Source organism: Hippichthys cyanospilos, chromosome 15, assembly GCF_059441005.1.
Source record: "Hippichthys cyanospilos isolate Australia breed blue-spotted pipefish chromosome 15, RoL_Hcya_1.0, whole genome shotgun sequence".
Lineage (NCBI taxonomy): Eukaryota > Metazoa > Chordata > Actinopteri > Syngnathiformes > Syngnathidae > Hippichthys > Hippichthys cyanospilos.
Genome location: NC_142383.1, coordinates 13751703 through 13775086, shown reverse-complemented (window position 1 = coordinate 13775086; position 23384 = coordinate 13751703). Strand labels below are relative to the sequence as shown.

General features: G+C 39.2%; 3 protein-coding genes across 4 annotated transcripts; all 3 read left to right on the top strand.

Moving 5' to 3' along the window:
- The first annotated feature begins 982 nt into the window (after nt 1-982).
- Nucleotides 983-8261, top strand: gsdf (gonadal somatic cell derived factor). Its single transcript, XM_088434706.1, has 5 exons — nt 983-1340; nt 2332-2465; nt 2853-2930; nt 3084-3205; nt 3934-8261. The coding sequence occupies exons 1-5, from the start codon at nt 1231-1233 to the stop codon at nt 4075-4077; spliced, it is 588 nt and encodes a 195-aa protein (XP_088290832.1). The 5' UTR covers nt 983-1230; the 3' UTR covers nt 4078-8261.
- A 52-nt stretch (nt 8262-8313) lies between these two features.
- LOC148411777 (uncharacterized) lies at nt 8314-10925 on the top strand. 2 transcript variants are annotated; one of them, XM_088434708.1, is made up of 3 exons: nt 8314-8431; nt 8521-8816; nt 9998-10925. In XM_088434708.1, the coding sequence occupies exons 2-3, from the start codon at nt 8594-8596 to the stop codon at nt 10327-10329; spliced, it is 555 nt and encodes a 184-aa protein (XP_088290834.1). In that variant the 5' UTR covers nt 8314-8431; nt 8521-8593; the 3' UTR covers nt 10330-10925. The 2 variants fall into 2 exon arrangements, with proteins under 2 accessions (XP_088290834.1, XP_088290833.1); XM_088434707.1 differs by lacking the exon at nt 8314-8431 and having other exon boundaries at nt 8438-8816.
- Nucleotides 10926-11768: 843 nt separating this feature from the next.
- LOC148411776 (ER degradation-enhancing alpha-mannosidase-like protein 3) lies at nt 11769-23032 on the top strand. The gene is made up of 20 exons (XM_088435687.1): nt 11769-12425; nt 12507-12552; nt 12897-12997; nt 13438-13477; nt 13558-13670; nt 13750-13903; nt 14235-14369; nt 15020-15125; nt 15208-15305; nt 15410-15535; nt 15616-15699; nt 16097-16180; nt 16299-16423; nt 17135-17300; nt 17389-17546; nt 17626-17737; nt 17820-17993; nt 18821-18986; nt 19060-19251; nt 20757-23032. The coding sequence occupies exons 1-20, from the start codon at nt 12328-12330 to the stop codon at nt 20885-20887; spliced, it is 2409 nt and encodes an 802-aa protein (XP_088291813.1). The 5' UTR covers nt 11769-12327; the 3' UTR covers nt 20888-23032.
- Nucleotides 23033-23384: the final 352 nt, after the last annotated feature.

The following is a 23384-nucleotide window of genomic DNA, read 5'->3' as shown; positions in this document are numbered from 1 at the left end:
TTCTTTCCGCCACGTAACGTCCTTGAGCGTCACCTGCAGAAGCGCAATAATATTTGTTTACATTTTGGTTTTGAAGTGGTCATTTTAGGGTCAGGTGGGTAGAGATGCCGCAACAGGCAACCCGAGACTAATCTGCAGGTTGTAGCATTTATGATGAAAGATGGTCCATGGAAATTAGTATCCTTTTTTTTTTTCAAACTGCCTTGTTGCCTGCACGTTTAGATAGAAGAGCAAGACCAACATATTTTCAAAATAACACAGACACACCCAGATTGTAAAAACACTGCACAAACACAACAGTAATGCGCCTGATTGCATTAACTAGTGGAAAGTCCCCCCTGGTGGAGAGTGGAGTAGCAGTTAAAAATGAATAATTCGATAGCTTCTTCTTCTGTCTACCTTTGTTTACTGAGATGACCCCCTGGTGGCTCGTTTAAAAAAAAAAAACTGCTGATAACACACATTGGATCATAAACCAAAGGGTTCGAACCGTGAGAAAAAGGTTTGAAATTTACGGTATAATAAATCAATTATTTAGGTACTACCACTCCTATTGATTACTTTCGTACCTGATTACCTACTGTAATTGATTATTTCTTCATTTTTTTAGTATCCGCCAACTTCACGAGCTGCTATTAGCTGCTACAGGCGCAAACAGCCAATCGACGTGCGCCCACTAGCTCTTCTCGTTACGGTAATTATTGTAATTAAGAAAACAAAACTCTGCTTGCGTGGCTGACGGATCAATAGTCCTAAAATGGTGTCAAATTAAAAACAAAATTTATTCTTACTTTTGGCCTGTCTTATACTTGGGGAATTACGGTAATAGATTAACATCATTGGCTACTTCACTACTTGTACTCTCTCAAGTAATCAATTACATTAGTACTTAATTCTTAAATCAGCGGCCATGTTTGGATCCACCTTTAGCCAAACTTGAAAAATACATCTAAATGAGCTGGAATTCTGGACTCTTAAAAAAACAAAGTGTGCTTTTGCAACTTTTCCTCGCCGTCTTCCGCTGTGCGCGCCGGCTCTTGTTCTCTTTCACACAGACAAGGGGACAAGACAACAATGTTAATCGTCTCAAGGCCAAGCGGGGCTACGAGAAGATAAAGACGGCAACTTTCCCAGGCCCCGGCAGGCAATACCTTGCGCGGCATCCTCACGTCCGCTCGTTCCCGCCGACCTCGCAACAAATCGCCACCGCCGTCCATCCGGAGACCAAAGATGTCCTTTGCAGCGGTCACCGTCGTGGCACTGATGTGCTTCTCCGCGGTGATTGCGTTTGTCCCGCAGCAGTCCCAGCAAGAAGATGCCCTGCCACACAAGTCCAACAGGTATTACACAAATATTTACGTTTTGACTCCTTTGCTGTAAAAGGTTGTCAAATTTGACCAGATTGGGATCAGTAGATGGATGGACTGATTTGATAATGTACCTCATAATAGGAAAAAAATATGCTACTTTTCAATAGAAAATGAACAGAACAGAAGAATGAAGTCAGACATTTCTTAGAATTGGTTTCACATTGTATTTTCTTCCTGTATTTCATATGTGCACATGAATGTGTGTGGGTGTGTGTGTGTGTGTGTGTGTGTGTGTGTGTGTGTGTGTGTGTGTGTGTGTGTGTGTGTTTGTACTGCATGTATCTATATGAGGATATAAGTACATATAGAAAAGCAGCTAAAGAAAATTAATGGATAGATTTATATATGTCTATATATAATGTGTGTGTGTGTGCAAATATATATGTATATATTCATGTGTATATATATATATATATATATATATAAATATATATACAGTATTTATATATATATATATATATATATATATATATATATATATATATATATATATATATTTATATATATATATATATATTTATATATATATATATATATTTATATATATATATATATATATATATATATATATACAGTACATATATATAAATATTTTTTATATATTTTTTAAATTTTCATTTAGTATTATATGTGTAAATAAAATGTATAAAGTATTTTTCATGTTTCATTTTTTATATTTTTTTATTTTATTTGTTATTATTATATTTGTTAAGTATTATTTTATTTGTTTATTTGTTATAGTATTTTATGCACCTATATGCAGCCATTTTTTCTCATTTATATGTCAGTAGATTCATTCCATGCAGTTGCATTGTGTTTTATTATGTTCAATACTGGGCTCCATTATTTTTATATTACTCGTTGAGCATTTGATTACAGTTGACATTTTGTTAACCTAAAGCTGTATGTGTCTTCAACATTTCCACACATTTCATTTTTGAAATTGCCTGTTTGGCTGCAGGTGCCCTGGAGCGTCCCCGCAGTCCGTTCGCAAGGAGCTCCTGGCTGCCCTCAACCTGCAGATGGAGCCTCGGCTGCCAGAGGGCGCCAAAGAGCAGTGGAGCGCAACTGCCAAGCGGCTCAAGGCTCTGGCAGGTACAAACCACTTCCATATATCTATTTTCTCGCGCCGCGTTTCCTCACAAGGGTCGCAGGCTTGCTGGTGCCTATCCCAACTGGCTTTGGACACTCTTAACTGATTGCCAGCCAATTGCAGGACACACGGAGACCAACAACCATTCACGCACCCAAACACAAAGACAATTTAGTGTGTCCAATACACCTGCCATGCATGTTTTTTGGAGTGTGGGAGGAAGCAGAAGGGAACCCACACGGGCTCGGGGAGAACATGCAAACTCCACTCAGGAAGCTGCTGGTCTCTGAACTATGAGGCGGACATGCTAACCACCCAGCTGCCTACAAACTACTTTTCAATTTAAACCCCAAGAATTTGGACTCCAGATTTCTTTGTCACCTCCGTAGTTCCTTCTGGCTCCTCCTCTGATGATGGCCTGGATGCTTCAGGTTGCTGCACCGAGACCACAGAGGTTTCCATGACAGGTATACACTCAACCCAAAGCAGTTTCCTCAATTCATAGTAATTTAGTGTTTGACTGCTTTTTATCTTGATATAAACACCATATATTACTTATAAATGAGTAAAAGTGAAGGGGTTTACTGTGTTTAATTTTCATTCCATGTTTTTTCCTGCAGATCTGGGCTGGGACAATTGGATGATCTTTCCCCAACGTGTCATCTTGGTCCACTGCGCCCCCTGCGGCCAAAGCGTGTCATGCAACCCCGAGGCCAACGCCCCCCAACGAGATGACTTGCAGGTGTGTTTGCCACGTTTGTTTTTAAATTTCTGCCTTTTTTTTTTTTTTCCTACTTTGCCAACCCCCACCCACTGAGTGTTTGGAAAAGCCAGGCGGCTGCCAATAGATAAGCAGCCGTGTTGCCAACATAAATTTTGGAGCGCTGCATGTCTCTGCACTTCCCAACCTCAAATGAATGCAAGCTGGCAGAACAAGTTTACCAAAAGCAGAACTTTTATCTTTCTTTAAACCTGAAATTCAACAGAATTTATCCATGCACGTTCATCCAATATCAACCAACCATGCATATACTAATACTATAAATACATTGTTTAACCTACGTTTTTAAAATAAAGTTTTGGCTTTTTAAACATTGAAAAAAGACACCAGGCAGCTGAAATTTCACCCGGACGGTGACAAGTTATCACTCTACCGGGAGTGTACCATCCCTTGGCTAAAATATTTTGAGAACGATATGAAAGTAAATGCCCCAAAAATATTTAAAATACTGCACAAGGGTCATACCTGTCATTTCAAATTCTGCCATCTGCTGGTTGTTGTCGGTATTTATTGAACCGCTGCCCCAAACCTTCCTAAATGGTGCGCGCCTTGGTAAGGGTGTAGAAGACGTCATTTTACGTCAACGGCACTAAAAGAGTAAGTAAATAAAAGGTTTTTTTTTTCAATACAGTCGTAGAGATTATTTGCTATTTCAATGGGGTTTTTTTTAAATGTGAATATTTCTCCAGGTCCAGGCGCCATGTTGCCAGCCCACCAGCCAAGAAGCGGTGCCCGTCATGTACAGAGACGAGTGGAACACCATGGTCATCACCTCCATGCGCCTGACCCGTCGCTGCGGCTGCCCGGCCAGCCTGCAGCCTCCCCAGGAGTAAATGTTTGTCACCGCCACAGTTCTTCGAAAACTCCAGAATAAATTGCTTCCTTATTATCGCGCTGTAAAAAAAGCTTTTTGTTGATAATCAATCGCTTTACAGCTCTTAGCAAACAAGGTCACAAAACTGGCCGTTTTCCAGCACGCGACCCTTTGTTTGGGCAACCCTGCTGCTTCTAGTTATGTTTACCTGACTTGTGCGCACACTTTGCAAACTATACACATTGCATTTGACGCCGCTCAACGAAATGTTGCAAAAATCACCGCAAAATCAAAGTCATAAGTCCTATTAAAATGTTTCTCAAAAATTGTCATGATAATGCTTTTATACAGTTCAAAATTTGGACTGATTATTTGTATCCACAAAATCTCGCACTGCAATCACATAGAATCGTTGCGTTTCGAAATTTTACATGTTTTGAATACTTGCAAATGGGAGGTCAAGAAGTATACCCTAGAGTTATCAAATTTAGCCCATGTCAGGCTCATTTACTGCCATTCAAAATTGGAAATACAGAGATCCCGCGTTTTTCGCGGTCAATGGGGACCGACTCCCCCCAAATATTACTGTAGTAAACTAATTTATTTAAATCTTGGATGATTAAACCTTATACAGTAACTGCACAGCTACGCTCGGCGGCAACCACGGTCATATCAGCGGAAAGTGAAATGAAGCTACGTAGCAAACATGAAAACAATTACAATATACACTTGAAAGTCCAATATATTACAAAAGAAACTAGGTAACAGTCAGATTTCCAAAGCTGTCATTTCTCCGATCCTTCTGTGCCTCGTGTGTGTGCGTGTGGAGCCGATCGCGAGTCTTGCATAAAAAAAGAAAAAATATATATATATATTGCGGAGAGCGCGATAAAGATTTCCTGCGTAGCAGACATATGTTTTCTAACTATGAAAACATTTGCCACGAACACTCCTTGGACGTGGAACTACTGCAGTACATATGTTAAATCTTAAATGACTATACCTTATGCAGTAAATGCACAGCCCTTTCCATCCTTTGAAGTCGAATTAAAGTCAAATCTGTACATAATCAAATATGAAAACGATGAGAGCTTACACTTAAAATACCATTTTATTATAAAAGAAATCTAGGAAAGAGATTTCCAATGGTAAGGTGAACGTCTTTGCAGTGCGCGAGTGGGGTGCAATCGAAATTTTTGCGTTGACACCCCAAAACCACCAGATGGCGCTAGCGGTCAATTTATGATATTTGCTTTCAATGACTTCTATGATTGGCTTAGCCTGGACTCCCGTAATGCAAAAGCTTCAAAAGTCATAACGCTCTAATTATGACATAATACATATTCCCGTTTTGATTTCGTAAATACAATGGGCCCCCGGTTTACGAGATTAACGCAAATTCGCTGTATGGCGGGCGGTCCAAACCATTGTTAACTAGCTAATGCGTTTAAATCCCCAAATAAAAACATAAAAATTGCATATACATATTAAAAATTTGAATCAAAATAGTATAGTAAGTGCCACGTATATATAATATACATGCATACAACTAAATAACATCATAAATAAAACATATACAAAGGATTTATTTACCTTTTGAGTGGAGCTTGTTATGGCCATATTCCCTAGTAAGGGTAGCCTAGCCTAGGCTAGCTTTGCCTTCTTCATATTTCTTGATTATCTCCAGCCTCGTTCCCATATAAATCATCTTCTCTCACTATCTATCTATCACTAGCAATCTTGGGACTCATGGATAACCAACTCAAGTTTGAATTAATGCCCGAAATGCATAATAAATACGATATTGAAAGCATTGAAGGCAGCCATCTTTGTGACCCCGTGCCCCGACCAAAAGCAGACCGGCGTCTTCGTGACCTCTTCACGCTGACCAATAGTAGACCTGTAACTTAGGGAGTTAAGACGCCGACCAATAGCAGACCAGTATTGTTGTGACGCGTTGCAGCGAAGGCAGTTTGACGCCAACAGAAAATAAGAGCAATTACCTGAAAACGCCTCAAGAGGGAGGCAAAACATCAACACAACCAACCCCACAGGTCATGACGGTTGTTGATGTTAATCGTACAGCGGGATAAAAGCCTTAAAGAGGGGACAAAAAAACTCGGTAGTCCGCATTGTAATGTGAAAAAAACGTAAACCAGGGACGCTGTAACCTGGGGGTCCACTGTATATAAATATACAGCGGTTACTTTTGCAATATCGCACTTTTTGTACATAAAAGGGGTATCCCAAAAAAAATCTATAGGGTTAACCCTAACCCTAACCCTATGGATAGTTCTGATGCCACTAAACGTTATAGATATTCATATCTATACATATTTGCCGATTTTATGACCCTTTCAAAATCCGACCAAGTTGGGTCCTAACGAAAAATCTCCAGACACCCAGGGGTTAATCAGCATTCAACACAAAGCGCGGGAGCCTCGAAAAGCTTCCTCGAAAGTTTGTATTCTCGTATCCGCCAGGTCCAGCACAGCAGATGGTCAAATTAATTTTTCCCATCATATTCTGGGAAAATCCAAGTATTCGCTCTTCTATGATGATCCCATGTTGAAACACACTTGACACACAGGATTTATTGCCGCTCGTTTAATCCTCGCTCAGATCTCCTTGGTGTCCGGGGCAGCGTTTGAAAGCGGGTACTGAGTGTTCCCTCCAAAAATGTGCAAACGCCCCAGAGCCAAATTTTCTCGGCTTATGGCGAAAGAAATCTTTTTGGTCTCACCCGGAACCATCCCGAAGTCAAGTCAATGCTTTGACGTCCACAAGCAACTTTTTTGGGGGGGAAATTTCACACCTGAAAAGTGCGTTCATTTTTGGCTATAGAAAAAGTCTGTTTTATTCATCGACTGTATTTTTTTTTTAATCCCATTTTCACGGTAAATAAACGTCAACCCGGTTGCCAGAAAAGTACCGTTAAAATACGGCTGCACATTTTCCACATTCACGTAAAAAAAAAAAAAAGGCATCCGCAAAAGAGATCATTTTTGGGTATGGATAATGTATGTTTTATAGATCACCTATACACTGTAAAAAAAATAAAATAATAAATCCTATTTTTACGATCAATAAACGTCAACCTGGTTGCCAGAAAAGTAGTTGAATTACGGTTGCACATTTTCCACATTCACGGTTAAAAGAAAAATAAAATGGTATTCATACTGTACCGTGTGAAATCAACAGTAACAAGACTTTTTTTTTTTTTTTTTACTGTAAATGTAGAAAATGTGTTAGGTAAGGTCTTAATAGATTGAAATGGAACCACTGATTTTAATATAATAGTCATTTTCAGCAGTAAAAAGTGAATTATTTCCTCTATACCTATTTTTATAACTACATTTTGTTCCATTTACAAATAATACCTTTTAAAAGCACATTTTACCATTTGCAGTTGACTGACAGGACACAACCCAGAAAAAGGTCAGCCCTGATTGGTCGTTACTTGAGCATGTGATTTCGTTTTCAGTTGCGGTGAAATTCTTGATTCTTGATTAGCATAATATATGTATCGTAATTCAAGGCTGGTAAAAATGTTTTAAGTCAAATTTGATCAGATTTAAGACCTCCCACGTATGACAAAGAATCCTTGCTGAAGAGATTCTTTGTCGCCCCCTAGTGGACTTACTCTTTAAATGTCTTGCCGTTAAAGGGACAGTGTGTAAGATTTAGACTGTTTTTCATGACAGACCGCAGGAGGTGCTGCATTTACCATTGTCCGTAGCTATAACAAACATGGCCGCTTCCAGAGAGGTTCCGCCCCCCATGTGATATCATTTAATGATAACTAGACCTATGGTTTTATTTAAAACATACTGTTGTTCATTAAGAACACATTCATGCAAGTTTTTGAAATGGACATTTTATTTATTCCATTTTAATAATAAAAAAAGAAACAGTCTAAACTTACACACTGTCCCTTGAAATGATCCTCAAAAACAAAGTGGAGATACATGCTTTTTGTTATTTGTTCTTTTACGCTACCGAGTGCTAAGTCGCTTTTGATTTTGGTTCTAGTTCTCACTTCTTTTTTTTTTTTCTTACTTTACATTAGTGTGTTTCTGTGACTCGTCGTGTTTTTACTTTATGTATCTATTGATAGCACCCCGGATTAATTATTATATTTGCAGATGAGACGTCAAACGAGTCCTTAATCCCCTGCTGCGATAATAAAGCCTATCAAGCTCAGTTTCTCGTGTTCTGTTTGTGCACTTTCTGTGGATTATTTATAGAGGTTTGTGCCAGGCTCTCGGGATTTGACTCCTGCCAAAAGTTTCATGCGCAAACTCAAGAGGAAGGGAAAAAAAAAAAGGAATGAACGTTGGCGCCATTCTCCAGGAAAGCAGTCCCTCCCCAGCGTAAGATCATGTTGCGCACTTGAGGATTCTGCAGCGTTTTTTTTTTTTTTTGTGCGACTTTTCCTGAAAGCCATATATCGATCTCGCAGAGAGGCGAGGAACCCTTGCGAGAGGACAGCGAGACCCGGGCCGATTGTGCGTGAGTGATAGCGAAGGAAAACAATGACGGGATATTCTGCCGCGTGGGTGTCTTTGTGCATGCTGTCCTGGTTTGCGGTGGCCTCGCGCGCAACCGAGTGCGCAGGCGAGAAAGCGCTGCTGCGACCGCTCCCCAGCGTCTTGCCGCAGATGACCGATTGCTTGATGGATTGCACCGAGAAGACGTTCGCCAGGAAAAAGCAGATGGGGGACAAGCGCAGTATACGGCTACAAGACTCCAACAAAGGTAAGCGGAGCTTTTTCGGTGTGCGATTCGGGAAAGAGTTGGGTCTACGGTTACGATTGGATTAAAGTCCGGTTTCTCAACCTTTGTTTCAATAAAGTATCCCCTAGAGACTTTTCCCCCCTAATTTATTATTATTATTTTAACTACACTGCAAGAGGAACCAAAAAAAAAAAAAAAAATCCCACACCTGTCCGGACCCGCAAACGCATCCAAGTCAAGTCATGTCAAATTTTATTGATAAAGCCCATGTAAAAAAAAAATAAATAAAAAAAACTGTAGTCAATTAAAGTGGTGTTCAACGACAAAAAAAGTGCAAATAGAAACATAAAAAACACATATAACACATTATTATTATATATATTATTAGATTTAAATCCAGCAGAGAATGACGCACCTCGTGACTTCCTTTACAATATTTCGTCGCACTGATCTATGAAATAATGCAAATCCAATAAGGAAATAACAATTTTAATGTAAATTTTATTTTGAGGATTCAAGAACGAATAACACTAAAATGGAATTCCATCTTTGGACCTGAGCAACAAAAGACATTAAAGGGACAATGTGTAAAATTTAGCCCGTTTTTCATACAGACAACAAGAGGTGGTGCATTTACCGTTGAAAATTTTACCGTTTAAAAATACTGTAGTCATACTGTAGCTATATTTGCATGACTTTTGTAACATATACTCAGTTTAAAACTATGATGTCTGAGATTTATTCAATTTTTTTTAAAGGGAAATTTGTAAGATTTAGAATGTTTTTCAGCACGGACAGCAGGAAGTGCTGCAGATGCAGCATTTAATGTTGTCTTTCGATATAACCGACATGGCCGCCCCTGGAAGTGTCCCACACCCCATGTAATATTTCATGATAACGAGACCTGCGATGATATTTAAAACATATTGTTGGTCGTTAAGAAAACCTGAACACGAAGCAACGTATTGGTAAATTTACCAATTTACCAATACGTTGCTTCATGTTCCCATTAATTTGCCGTCGATTTGAAAAGAAAACTGTATTGCCCATGCCAATGCTTTAAAAATCATTAAAATTAGATTGCCTGATGACACCTGAGGACGCTTTGCAAAAAATTCACGTACTCCATGAAGTGCCTTCACAAACCCCCAACTGTACTAGCTGGTATAACGACAACCCTCAGATGATACCCCTCTTTTCAGGAGACCTCGAGGAATATTGCTGGTCCACCGAAATCAAATGCAACGAGGGTGAGATCTACCAACGTGCCTTTGTGGTGCTGCCCATCAACACGCCGGACATTGCCCCGGAAACTGTTGAGGTGAGGTGGGCGGGCACGCCTCTGCAAGCCGGCACCGCTCCCACCACCGTCCCGGACGCCTGCGGCCTCCGCTACGACGCCACCGAGCACTTCGGCCCCGGCAGGAGGGTCGAAACGTTCTGTGTGGAGGTGGTCGGCCAGCAGGACAACCCCGTCCTCAAGTGTCCACCCTACCTGGTCACGTTCTGGCAGGGAAGTCCGACTCTGAAATGAGACGAGGGGTACTTCCTGTCAGATGCTGTCCAGTCATGCTGTGAATCTGCCAGTCTTGCCTTGGTGCGTTTGGTGACCTTCAGTTAGAATGTGAAGCCATCTCCTCAAACCACCACTATCACAATTGTAGAACCCATCAATACTATACAAAAATGCCAAATATACATTATCTACATACTGTATAGGAGTTATTTTATAACTTGATGTCAGAATAATTGTGAAACTAGTGATTATCCAGTTGCTATAATACCTAAATATAACTGCTCGCAATGAAGAAATGCTTCGCTAAAATGATTCGAACTGCTTGCAATGAATAAATGCTTTGCCATGTAATAACTGTAACGGATTGCTTTGCTATGAGAATAGATGCATTGCTTGAAATAAAACAGTGTGTTGCTGTGAGAAGATTGCTGCCGCGAACCTTCGCCGTGGGAAAGATGACCAACCTGATCAAGCTAGGCCACAGTCAATGTCACTTTGCTTATTATCCACGAAATATCTTACCACATTTGATAATACGCGACACACATGATAATAAGTTTACAAAATGTTTAGTGTACTCAATCGCCAACTTACAATAAAGTCTATCAAACTCATTTGCAGGGATGCTTTTAAACTCAATATATAATAATTTAGTACTTAATATCATATTGTGTATGTGTATTTTCTAAAAATGAATATTTGTAAAAACAAACCTGAACGGAATCGTTTGCTTTGCTTGCTAATGATCAAGAAACGGCATAAGAGTGCCCTCTTGTGGTTAAATTGGGATTGTGTCTAATGTCTATTACTTGAAAAAAATACTATACGTAATGTATATCAGTGGTTCTATTTTTTTTTTTTTAACTGGCGGAAATATTTTTCTTTTTTTTTTTACTGGCGGAAATGGGCTTCCATAGAAATGGGTTTCCATAGTTCTAAACCTTTTTCAGTAATGTACGCCCTGTGAAATAACGTTTCAACCAACCAGTGCAAAGCATTTTTGAGCTAAAAAAAAAACAAAACATGCCACCAGTACCTGATTTATTAAACTGATAGGGATGTGTTCACAAAAAAAAAAAAAAAAATACTTGACAGGTACCGAGAGTGAACGTGAGGCAACATTCAAAATGAATTGTTCATCTTTATTGGTCACAGTCATCAGACCGTCCCTTAACTGTAATTTTCATTGATTAGTTGGTATTTTTGTTGTTTTCGAGTTTTTCTTTTTTATACAACCATTGAAATTCAATTACAATTCATCTGTGATACCCCGGTTGAATCAGAAATCCCACATTCCACAAAGCAACCAAAAAGTAACAAAAAGGACCGCTGCAAAGCATGCTGGGTAGCGCTTAACCCAACACACAATCTATCATCATATTATTTGTGTGTGTGTCCCTTTAAATTTGTTTGGGGATCCACGGTTTATGGTAATGACCATGTGACGTCATGTACACTACAAGCTAATGGCGTTCCCTGCATAACAGAGGACTGAGTATTGTCTTCTGGATGCCTTTTGACAGCTCGCTGTTGGACGTCAGGGGCCGGGGTATTTCCTGGCGATATACCCCCGGCCGTTTGTTTTAAATACACACGTCTTTTTTACGGCAAGACGGGTGTTATTTTTACGCTCCACTTCCTCATGCTACGCCTAGCTTCCGAGCTAGCATTGCTAGCGGGCTGAGGATGCTACTTGTTAGCTTGCTCGCAATGAGCATACGTGGCTTGTGAATACTAGCCTTTTTTTTTGTCAATATATAGTTTTTATTGACACTTTCACAATGACTTTTTATTCAACTGGACACTTTGTTTCAATTGTGTTTGGGTGGGCTAATTGGCTTCCAAGTTAGCTTAATCGATCATTGTTTATACAGCGGCCATCTGAATGACCCTGTCACGTGGTTTGACCTCAACATGACTTGATCCAGATCACTCGTTATTCTGGGAATGCGAGGGAGGGAAAAAGCCCACATCCACTGATGTTACTGCCTCGGGTGTATAGGCAAATCAACGAAGATGTGTTGCTTTCAAAATCTCCTGATCGTCCTTCTTGTTGACTGGGTAACATGTCTAGAGACTCAGCACATGACATCGGAGGAGAAAAACACAATCAGGTCAGACTGTGTTGAAACAACTTGGTTGGAGTTTCTGTCAAAAGTCTTGTTATATTGATGTAAGTTGTCTTTTTTTTGTAGGGATCGAATTGTTGAGATGTTCGATCATGCTTATGGCAGTTACATGGTAAATAGAAATTATTATTTACTGTACTCATGACATTACTGCCGTGTTAGTGTTGCTTATACGTTACAGGGACCAACCATCAATTACATTTATATATATTTATATACATATATATTACAAAGAGGAAGCGGGCCTTCTGTTCATAGTTTCCTTTTTATTTAAGTCAAACTTTGATGCATGTAATTAAGTCGACTCTAGTACATCTCTCCACAGATTTGTACCGCTAAGGCCAGCAACTCCTCACATTGTAATACGTGCATCGAAATAAAAGTAATTTACTAATGACTTGAAAACACAAACTAAAAAGTTCAACAAAAATGTCCATATTACGTTACGTGTTCCAGAAATATGCATATCCAGCCGACGAGCTGATGCCTCTAAGCTGCCGGGGGAGAGTTCGAGGCCAGGAGCCTAATCGAGGTGACATCGACGACTCCTTAGGGAAGTATGTACTCAGAATTTTAGCAACAATGATGAATAAAATGATATAAAAAAAAATGATTACAAATTTTACGGCATGATCTTTGCGGCTTTGCAGTTATCATTTTTCTACAATGACTTATGTTGGGACAGATAATGTCAATATTTATTTCTTTTACATGTAACAACATTAAATAAATCGCAATGTGTGCCACAACATCTCATCTCTGAAATTAATATAAATTAATGTCGCAATACAAGCTGACTTAGCCTGCCATCGCTAGTTAAAATAGCTGCTGTTTTGCTATCAATCGCTTCATTGAACAACTGGAGAAAAAAAAAGTCACATTAAATGCCCATTTGATGACACCCATGTAAGCCCCAAAGGAAATACTTGACCGGACCACATCAAGCACCTTTAGCATGAACTACAACAGAATTTGTCAATTTCTTTCCCTTTGACAGATTTTCACTTACACTGATCGACACACTCGATACCCTGGTGGTGAGTTCCTACTTTCTTTCTTTGCCTTGTCTTTTTATCTTAACCCTGACGCAATCGCCCCTTTGTGTCTTTGTGAGCAGGTGTTAAACAAGCTAGATGAGTTTGAAGACGGCGTGAGAAAAGCGGTGCAAGATGTGCGTCTGGACAATGATGTGGTGGTTTCAGTGTTTGAAACCAACATCAGAGTTTTGGGGTATGCTAAATTTTTTTACTTGCAGTTCAAAAATAAAAGATAAAGTTGTACTTTGCTTAACTTCAATGAATTATTCCAGGGGGCTTTTGGGGGCCCACGTGATGGCTGACTTGCTCCGTCAGCGTGGGGGGAGGATGCAGTGGTATGAAGACGAGCTCCTCAACATGGCTACGGACCTCGGCCATCGGTTACTGCCTGCCTTCAACACCTCAAGTGGCCTTCCTTACCCTAAGGTACTACACTGAAAAAATTACAAAGCTGCTTTGATGTCTCAGAATCCTAAACTAAATCTTCAAAGGGGAAGTTAATCCCCAAATTTTCTTTACAATAATTTGTTCTATGCAACCCCATTAGGCTAAACGCAATAAGCTCATTAATATCCAGCAAAATCCACTTTTTTTTTTTTTTTTTAATAAAATTCCAAAAAGGTATCAGGCACTTGTCACATTGCTATGTTAATCACATTTACAAAAAAAAAATATATATTGAAGTGGAAACATTTCAGCAAGCGCAGCTCTGGTTCATGTTTCAAAATCTAATCGGTTGAAAAATGTCTGTTTCTAGGTGAATCTGCGTTACGGAGTGCAGAACCCACTTTCGCGCACAGGCACCGAGTCGGTCACCTGCACGGCTTGTGCGGGAACGATGATTCTGGAGTTTGCAGCCTTGAGCAGACTCTCCGGAGAGTCGGTGTTTGAGGTACTTTCCGAAATCTCAAAAAGTTCTTTTGGGAAAGGAGAGCCACGGTCATCAATGTGGCCGAGCTTTTTATTGAATGGGGCAAGCGGTCCAACGCACAAATTCAAAATGAGATGTTTTAATTTCCATCCTTTTATTTGAATTTTGTTTTTCAAATTGAAATTGGAGAAAACATAACTAGTTTGGTCTGGGGCATGACGCAAAATTGTCAAAAATTGTTTTACAAAATAGTTATTTTAATTCCACATAATGATAGTCTATCTTTCATTTAGGATTAAATATTTTTGAGAATATTATCGAACAAAACTTTTGGACAATTTTAGTTCTCAAAACGCTTCATCACCTTTCACAAATAATTCTCAATTAATTTGGTAGTGGATTAGTTGTTGATTTTTCGTTTCTTCAACGAGCAAAATCATCATACAAAAAAAGAATTACACAATGAATTAAACTCGCAATGCTAGGGTTGGTAGTTTCCTCCAGTGTATTATAAGCCTGGTGCCCCCCCCCCGCGCCAGGCTAAGCCACACTCCACGTCACCAAATATTTTCACAGTCCGTCCCTGACCACCAGGCTTGACAGGTTTTCTTGGGCAAACTGTGGTTATTAAAAAAAAACAAACTTAAAAAACATCTTACTGTGTTTATTAGGAACATGCCCGGAGAGCACTGGATGTCCTTTGGGAAAGGCGACAGAAAGGAAGTGACCTGGTGGGGACTGTCATCAATATCCATAATGGGGAATGGGTCAGAAGAGGTGAGAATGTGAATATGCATGCACACATGCAACCTGTGTGGGGATCTCGTATGAAACATAATGAATGCGTGTGTGTTTGCAGACAGCGGAGTTGGTGCTGGCATCGACTCATACTATGAATACTTAATGAAGGCCTACATTCTTCTGGGAGACCATGTTTTTTTGGAAAGGTTTAACATTGTAGGTCCATCTGTTGTCACCCAAGCAACGCTTTATTACCCCGTTTTGCTACCTGTTTATTTTCAAGTTAACATTTGAGCTCATATATTTTTCCTCCGCAACAGCACTACAGTGCCATTATGAAGTACATCAGTCAGCCTCCGCTCCTGCTTAACGTGCACATGCACAACCCAACAGTTAGCGCGCGGGGCTGGATGGACTCCCTGCTGGCATTTTTCCCTGGCTTACAGGTCGGCGGTTGTTGATTTTGGGAGACATCGCAATTCACTGCTGTCAAACCATCAGCAGCTGCTCGTATCATTTCGTACAGGTGTTGCGAGGGGATCTGAAACCGGCCATCGAAACCCACGAGATGCTGTACCAAGTCACTAAACAGCACAAGTTTCTTCCAGAGGTAAAAGACAAAAGACAACATCCAAAAAATAGAATGTAGTAAAGAAGTTCTTTTTTTTTTTTTTTTAGTTGTTTATCAAAAAAAAAAAACATGAAGTTGCTATGCTTCAGAAGAGTGATTTTCTAATATGGGTTCATGAAGGCACTTGTACGCAAGACTATCAGCAAATCTAATTTTATACTTACCAATGCGTTGACAGGAACAGTACAATTCTCTTCTCAAATTAAGAGCAAATGAATTGGAACATGAAGCAACCTATTGCTTAGTGTTGAGAAATTATTGTATGCCTTTACTATAAGTTTTATATGGATGCGAATCGTCATTTGTGATTGTTTTTTTTCCAGCAGACGAGCTATAAATACAAGAATGCAAGTTATTGTTATTGCGTTCTCTATAGGCTTTTACCACAGAATTCCGAGTTCACTGGGGCCAACACCTACTGAGACCAGAGTTTGCAGAAAGCACCTACTACCTCTATAAGGTGACAAACAGTTGCCACATTATGTAGTATTCTTTATAATATCTAAGAACATTTTTATTTAACTTGAAGCACTTATAGATCATGCAAAAAAAGAGCTAAACTCAGTTATTTTCTGCAGGCCACCGGTGACCCCTACTACCTCAGAGTGGGCCAATCCATTGTGGAAAAACTCAACGCTTATGCAAGAGTGCCTTGTGGGTTTGCCGCTGTACAAGATGTCCGCACGGGGACGCATGAAGACAGGTAATGTCCTTTCGTCGCTAGTTTATCAGTTGATTCAAAAGAATTGGAATTTGAAGAGTTCGATGCAACAAATATTGGAGAAGCACTCATTGTATGAAATAGTGGTATGACAGAAAGTTCGTTTATAGTATGACAAATCAGGTACGGCTGCCTAAAAATACATAAAAAAAAATCAACTAATGAGTGAATCTCCCTTAAATAAAATCTTTACTTTAGTATTTGGTATTACTGGCAAAAAATCTGTGAAATATTTTTGCTCTTATTAAAAATGAAAAATAAGTCACTCATAAAGTTCTCTTCTTGAGTAGATCGTTTAATTATTACTTACAGTGTTACTCAAGTAATTACCATATTTTCCGCACTATAAGGAACACCGGATTATAAGGTGCACCTTCAATTAATAACATATTTTAAAACGTTTTCCATATATAAGGCGCACCCTCAATTAATGACATATTTGAAAACTTTTTCAATCACAATACGGTAATACTTAAAGTAATAACAATAATAACTCAATAACTCAATGTTAATATGAGCAACCTTGTTCAACTGTAAACACACAAAAGAAACAAGTAAAGCTTCCTTTGTCACTTCATTTCCATCTATGAATCCCAATCTCAATTTTGATCCATATATAAGGCGCACCTGATTATACATTTTTGGGCAATGAGTACTCACACATCGGTCAAACTTTGCTTTTTTTGCACACAGGATGGACTCATTCTTTCTGGCAGAGATGTTCAAATACTTGTACCTGCTTTTCACGGAAAACACTCAGCTGCCCATCAATATTGACGACTACATTTTTACCACGGAGGCCCACCTTCTACCCGTGTCTCTCTCCACCACGCAGCCGTCCTGTCAAGGCAACAAAACGGTCAGTGGCTTCATCAATATCACCGTTGTTGATGGCGATACGTTTGTGCTGCTCTTTTCAAGTTTTGGACTTTCTGGCTGCGCTCTAGGAATCGCACGCAGCCGCCCACGAAGAGGATCTCTTCACGCACACTTGCCCCAGCACAGACGCGTTGTTCCCCAACAACCCTTCGTTCGCCAAAAGCATCCGGGACGGCTACAAATATCTGACGGGCGTGGGTCGAGCTGCCCACCCCTCACCTTTCAGGTGTGACCTTTTGTTTTGAAGGCCAGCCCGTTTTCCTATTCTCTTTATTCAGACGTTGATCATTTTGTTTATCGCGCAGAGAAATCGAATTACCACTTCATGACAGTGGCATTGAACCGGTGGAATTCCTAAAAAGCATGGGCATTTCGCTCACCCCACTGAATGATTTCAGCACAGGAGACACCAGAAGGGTACAGACTTATTGTGATAATTTTGCAGGCTTTGCACAAAAAACACAAGAGCTCAAACATGAATCCTGTTTTTTTTTTTTAGGAGCACAAAGGTGTGTACCGGATGAAACTCGTGGCTGAGGTGAGACAAACACTTGAAGAGGAGGAAGTGGTGCCCCATGTGGTGCAGCTTATATCCCCTCCGTTTCTGGGGAGGACCGTGCTTATGGCGGGACCTGCCAAGTTCGGGATGGACTTGACCAAGCGAGAGCATGGCGTAAGTTTGCAAATCCAGTTGCGTCGTGACTCACTTTGATGCCTCATTTCCAAACGCGACAGCCCCAAAACACCTCGGACAAGTCTTGTTTTGCGTTTGATTGGTTTTGTAACTTTAAGAATGAACCAGAAAAAGACAGACAAAATACAAAACTGCTCATTGTGTTACCACCTGAAATCGTGATAGAATGAAAACATAAACAAAATATATGGTAAACAAAATACATTGCAAGAGAATGAAATCACAGTTTAACATGACAAATATTATGAGTCATTCTTAAGCAATGTCATATATTTTTGCTTGAAAATGATCTAATTTTAATGAGAAAAAACATTTTAAATATTTAATTATGTAATTATTTAATTTGTAATTTTCCATTTTAAGGGAATTCGCTTCCAAAAAAATTCTTTGCAATATACGCCCCCACTGTTCTAAAAAAACAAGTTTGTGAACATGAATTAATAATTAATGAATGAATAATTCTCCCCTTTTAATGTTTTATGAAGATAATAAAAAGTAAATAATACATCCAAAGTAATATGGAAAAAGTGTTTTTGTTTTGCAACTCAACTTCAATCCATCAAAGTTAATTTATGATGCAATTTTCATGCAAAAAAAAAAACTTGAACTTAAAAAAAAATCGAATTTAGTCAATAAATCACGAATAATAAATTAATTTTACACCGCTTGCAATCACGACATCGCCGGGTGCTTTTTACCTTTGCTTTGACATTTTTGAACATGTCCTACATCCTTGACGTCACTAAACTCTCACTTCTTACTTACACGATTTATTTATTTTTATTTACCATACTGTTATGTGGCAGGTGAAGGGCAGCATAGCAAAGGCGTCCCCTTACACAGCGTGCGGGCCAATAGAAAATCCAGCCGAGCTTAAAGGTCACATCGCCCTGGCGCTGCGTGGCGACTGCATGTTCGCCGCAAAAGCGCGCTGGCTGCAGGAGGCGGGCGCCATAGGGGTCATCTTCATCGGTGAGCGCCTCACGCTACTTTCTCTGGAATTCAAATGACATTTTTGTCAATGTTCCTGCGTTGTCCGTCTTAGACCACCGGGAGGGAAGCAACAGCGAGGAAACGCCGCTCTTCCAAATGGTCGGCGACGGCGACTCCACGGATGACATTTCCTTGCCGTTGGTCTTCCTGTTCAGTCGCGAGGGCGCCGCGCTCACCGCCGCCCTGGAGGAACATCGCAACGTAGATGTGCTGCTGCTGCCTAAGGAGAGGCAGCTTGGACACGGTGAGACCGAAAGGAAAAAACACCCGACGCAAGAGAAGACAGTTTCCTAAAGCCTTTTCGCAGTTACGTGTTTATAGTACACGGGCTGCAATTATCAGTCAAATAACTTGAATCATTTGATTTAAAAAAAACAAAAACAAACGATTAACAGGCAGGCGGCTTTACAGTCTCATTGGCTCATACCAACATCACACATCAGGTCATGTCACATCTTTTAACTCATTCACTCCCAAAAACGTTTTCATACGTTTTTTTTTTTCAATATTTTTCTTTTTTTATTTATTATTCATTTATTCATTTATATATATATTTTTTTATTTTTCTATGTTTAAAATAGGCTGGTACTGAATGAGTGGGAGATATAGTCCTTTCATTTAGCAATAAAATCGCAATATTTTTGCCTGGTATTAAATTGATAACATTTTTTTCGTGTACAAATATTACCTTTTAAAAACGCATTTTTCCGCTTGCCGTCAACTGAAAATGATACTACTAATTGTGCTCAAGACTTGAGTAACGACCAATCACGGTTTACCTGTTATGTGATGTTCAGAAACTGAGCTGTGATTGGTCATTACCTGAGCTGTAAGCAGAGGTGATGTCGTTTTTAGTTGACAGCAAGTGGAAATTTTTTGTTGTTGTTGTCTTTTTTTTTTTTTTTAAAGGTTGGTTTTTAGGTCAAATTTGAATACTAGTACGAGAAAATATAGCACAGTGGCAAAATATGTTTTTAAAAGAATTATTGAAAAGTAGTATCTATACGGGAAAAATAATTTCTGCTGAAAATGGATAAATACGTGAACTGTTTAAAGCCATACGCAGTCACAAATACTACAGTGGAATGGCAGGAATGGCAACACTACGTGGACTATAATAATATTTTGGCCTCATGTGTATGTTAATTTTTTAAATTATGTTAGGTCAATTTTCTATTTACTCCTACCAGCCCTATCCAGACCGTCCTTTAGCCTAAAACACTTTAAAAAATGTGGGGGGAAAAAAAAAATCTGGAGTCTTTAAAAAACGTGAAACAACATTTTAGGGACGGAATAAATTAATCATTGACATACTAGGGAGAATTAATTTTAAAATATTACTAATGTAGGTAACTTAAGTTTCGATTGAATCGTTGTTTTTTTAAGACTGTTTTCTGTTTCAAATTGCTTTTACTGGAGTTACTCATCCAGTCGACTGATAGTGTAATAAAAACGTGCATAATATAGCGAACTCAAAAACTTCCAGTGCATAATCAGCCCACGCAATGCCGAGCGCTGCCGGCACCAAAAATAAGCTCAATCTTGACACAGCAGGGGGCAGTGTTGCATAAAAAGTTAGCGTCTTTGGATGTAACAAAATTGGTGCGTTAATACGCTTTTTTTTTTCTTTTTTAAATCTACCAACGCGAGATTAGTCAGAATGCCATGTTTAGACTGGTGGGGGCATCCAGAAAATACTTTTGCAAAGAAATTCTTTGACTTTTTTGTCTCTCCCCTGTTGATTTCCAGCTAAGACAGACCAACCAGTTATTAACATTAAACTGAGACTTTCTGAAGATGAGGACCTGGAGGAGGAAGATGCGGAATCCGGTGGGGCCACTCTGAAGGTGCTTCTCGATGAAAGTGACGATCTCAAATGAGATGAGCGGCATATGTTGCGCTATAGCATGTGGAAATCAACCTCGCACTTTCATGTGAACAAAAAAATGACAAAACTATGAAACTGAACCGAGCTGAGCTAACCCACAGGAACGACGCGCTCACAATGACCTTGAAAACGGAGCTTCAATCCTCCGATTTGAGATGAGACTGAAGTAGGTCATTCCGGGCCAAAGCGTTACCCGTGTTGGCTTATTCTGGGCCCGTGATGCCTGATTGAACCTCCTTTGTTCTCTCTTGGTCGGTACCTTGAATCGACACCTCATCTTCCAGGAGGGTTCATGTAAGATAGTAAAATGTGTTTTTATGCAATGTTTTTAATCTCAATTTTGCACCTTGTTACGTGTTCGTTATTAGGAATATTAGCCGGGATATTTGATTATGTTTCAGTAAGTGAGGGAAGAAAAAAAAAAAGCATATCTTGAGCTTGTCGGTAAATTCAGGGAATTTTAAGAGGATTTTATTCCTGAGATTGAGAATGTTCGTGTTGGTATGTTTTCCATTACGATACACACAATTCCAGTCCCCAAAAACTCACTTATGACGTTAGAGTCACAACTCGATTGTCTTGACTAAGTCACATTCCAAAAAAAAAAGAAGCGGTTTTGTCTTGTATTTACTCCTACCTATCTTGGTGTAAAGATAAATGCTAGTCTAGTTTCCACTGCCTCTTTGACCCAAGAGTGCCATCTAAAGGAGCTGGGGAATATTGCAAGTGCTTCATGAGGCTTCATTTGGCTACGGTATGGAGACTCTGCTATTGGGTTAGTTCTTGCTGCTACAAAGGAGTATTAAGGCTAAAGCTTCGTGTTGAAAAAGGAAAATTATAGGACGAAAGTAAAAGGTATTCGTTTGCCCCATTTTACTACATTTTCTACATGCTATTGTTAAAACTTACTCCATTTTTTTCTTGTAACATTTGGAATGTGCCTAAAAGTACTTCAAACCCATAGAGTTGACCTTATTTTTCAACATTACATTCTAAGCTTCGGGATACTTTTTCTGTGAGCATTTTTCATCGCGGCCCTAATAATTCTTATTGAGAAGCAGCATGATAATAAGCTCATCGAATTTAAACGAACAAACATATCGGTTCACTTATTTGATTTCTAGAACGATGCCAAGGACTGAAAACGTTTTTTTTTCTAATTTGTAATGTAGACTAAGGTTGTATGTTCTTTACGTTGCATCAGTTTTGCTTCAGAACATAAAATGCCCCCCGCCCCTCCATTTTATTTGCACAGTAGAACTTTTCCATGAAGCTGCTCATTTTGAAGTTTTCTTGTTGTTCGCTATCTTGATGACGGAATGCATCTAATTTTTTTTTTTGCATTTGAGAGTGAGATCTGAACAACGCTGATACCTCAGGACTGTGCTTGTTGTTGTTCATAAATAGAAACGAATAACAAATAGGATGAGCTTCGGATAGTATTTTTGTTTGTTTTTGTACTGGACTCTACAGTTTCGTCATCAGTGACTGAAATGTGCCAAAAAAAAAACATAAAAAGGCTGCTGTCATCGAGAAGGCAGCCAATTAATAAAAAAATAATGATCTCTTTTTTTCCCACTTTTATTTTGCTGTCACCACCATGAATTGGCATTTTGCTAGAACTGCGAACAATGCTCAGCTAATGGTTTGTGTCTTTTTTATTGTTCTATTCAACTGCGATCTTTTGCGGACTCAATTTTTAGTTACTGATAGATACCTATAAACAGGAAAAAAAATGAGAAACAATAATCGATAATCCATTAACATCTGAATGCAGACTTCAGCCACTACACTTGGTGTATGTGGCACATGAACAATAAATGTAGAATGTTTGAATTGTGCAAAGAAAAATAATAATAAATAAGATGGTCTCCTGGCTGCTTGAGGCAGAGGGTAAACTGCAATTACGATCATGATGTTATCCAACCGGTTCGAGACGTCATCACATTTCCGTTTGCTGCACTTGTTTCCTGGTCTGCTTGGCCTGCAAAATGCTGCATTCGGTGTCTGGGAAGCGGTCGGAATTTTTGCAACAACAAAAGAACGAACGTTTAGTTACAGTTGTACATCGATATTCCTGGTTATATTTGCCTCTAAAATGTGTTGTCATGCGATAATAAACAACCTTTGCACTTGACACCCGATACTTGCTGAAAAGCCTGTTGGTTTAGTCGAAAAATTGCTTACTTCCATGAAGCATACAACAACAGTGGTTTGTGTTTTAAATATTTTTTTATGCTCTTTATCTACACTGGTAGTATACTGAAAATACTTGTGATTTTACTTCCGGCCTTTCCATATTCTGTAGCGGATGTGAATGAAGCTAGAATTTAAATTATTTCGTGGTAAAAAGTAAACTGAAACAAAGGCTATTTTCCCTGTTGTCAATGTAATATTGCTTCACCTGTAAACTTGTGTTTTAAATATGAAATCAGATCAATGAGCAAAACACTACTGGCAAAAAATTGATATAATTTTTGCGTTTATTT

Coding starts and splice junctions, on each gene's coding strand:
- LOC148411777 (XM_088434708.1), top strand. CDS start 8,594: ATGACGGGATATTCTGCCGCGTGGGTGTCTTTGTGCATGCTGTCCTGG. Junction 8,817..9,997: donor GCTACAAGACTCCAACAAAG/GTAAGCGGAGCT, acceptor CCCTCTTTTCAG/GAGACCTCGAGGAATATTGC.
- gsdf (XM_088434706.1), top strand. CDS start 1,231: ATGTCCTTTGCAGCGGTCACCGTCGTGGCACTGATGTGCTTCTCCGCG. Junction 1,341..2,331: donor CTGCCACACAAGTCCAACAG/GTATTACACAAA, acceptor GTTTGGCTGCAG/GTGCCCTGGAGCGTCCCCGC. Junction 3,206..3,933: donor CCCAACGAGATGACTTGCAG/GTGTGTTTGCCA, acceptor ATATTTCTCCAG/GTCCAGGCGCCATGTTGCCA.
- LOC148411776 (XM_088435687.1), top strand. CDS start 12,328: ATGTGTTGCTTTCAAAATCTCCTGATCGTCCTTCTTGTTGACTGGGTA. Junction 13,904..14,234: donor GTGGCCTTCCTTACCCTAAG/GTACTACACTGA, acceptor GTCTGTTTCTAG/GTGAATCTGCGTTACGGAGT. Junction 15,126..15,207: donor TGGGGAATGGGTCAGAAGAG/GTGAGAATGTGA, acceptor GTGTGTTTGCAG/ACAGCGGAGTTGGTGCTGGC.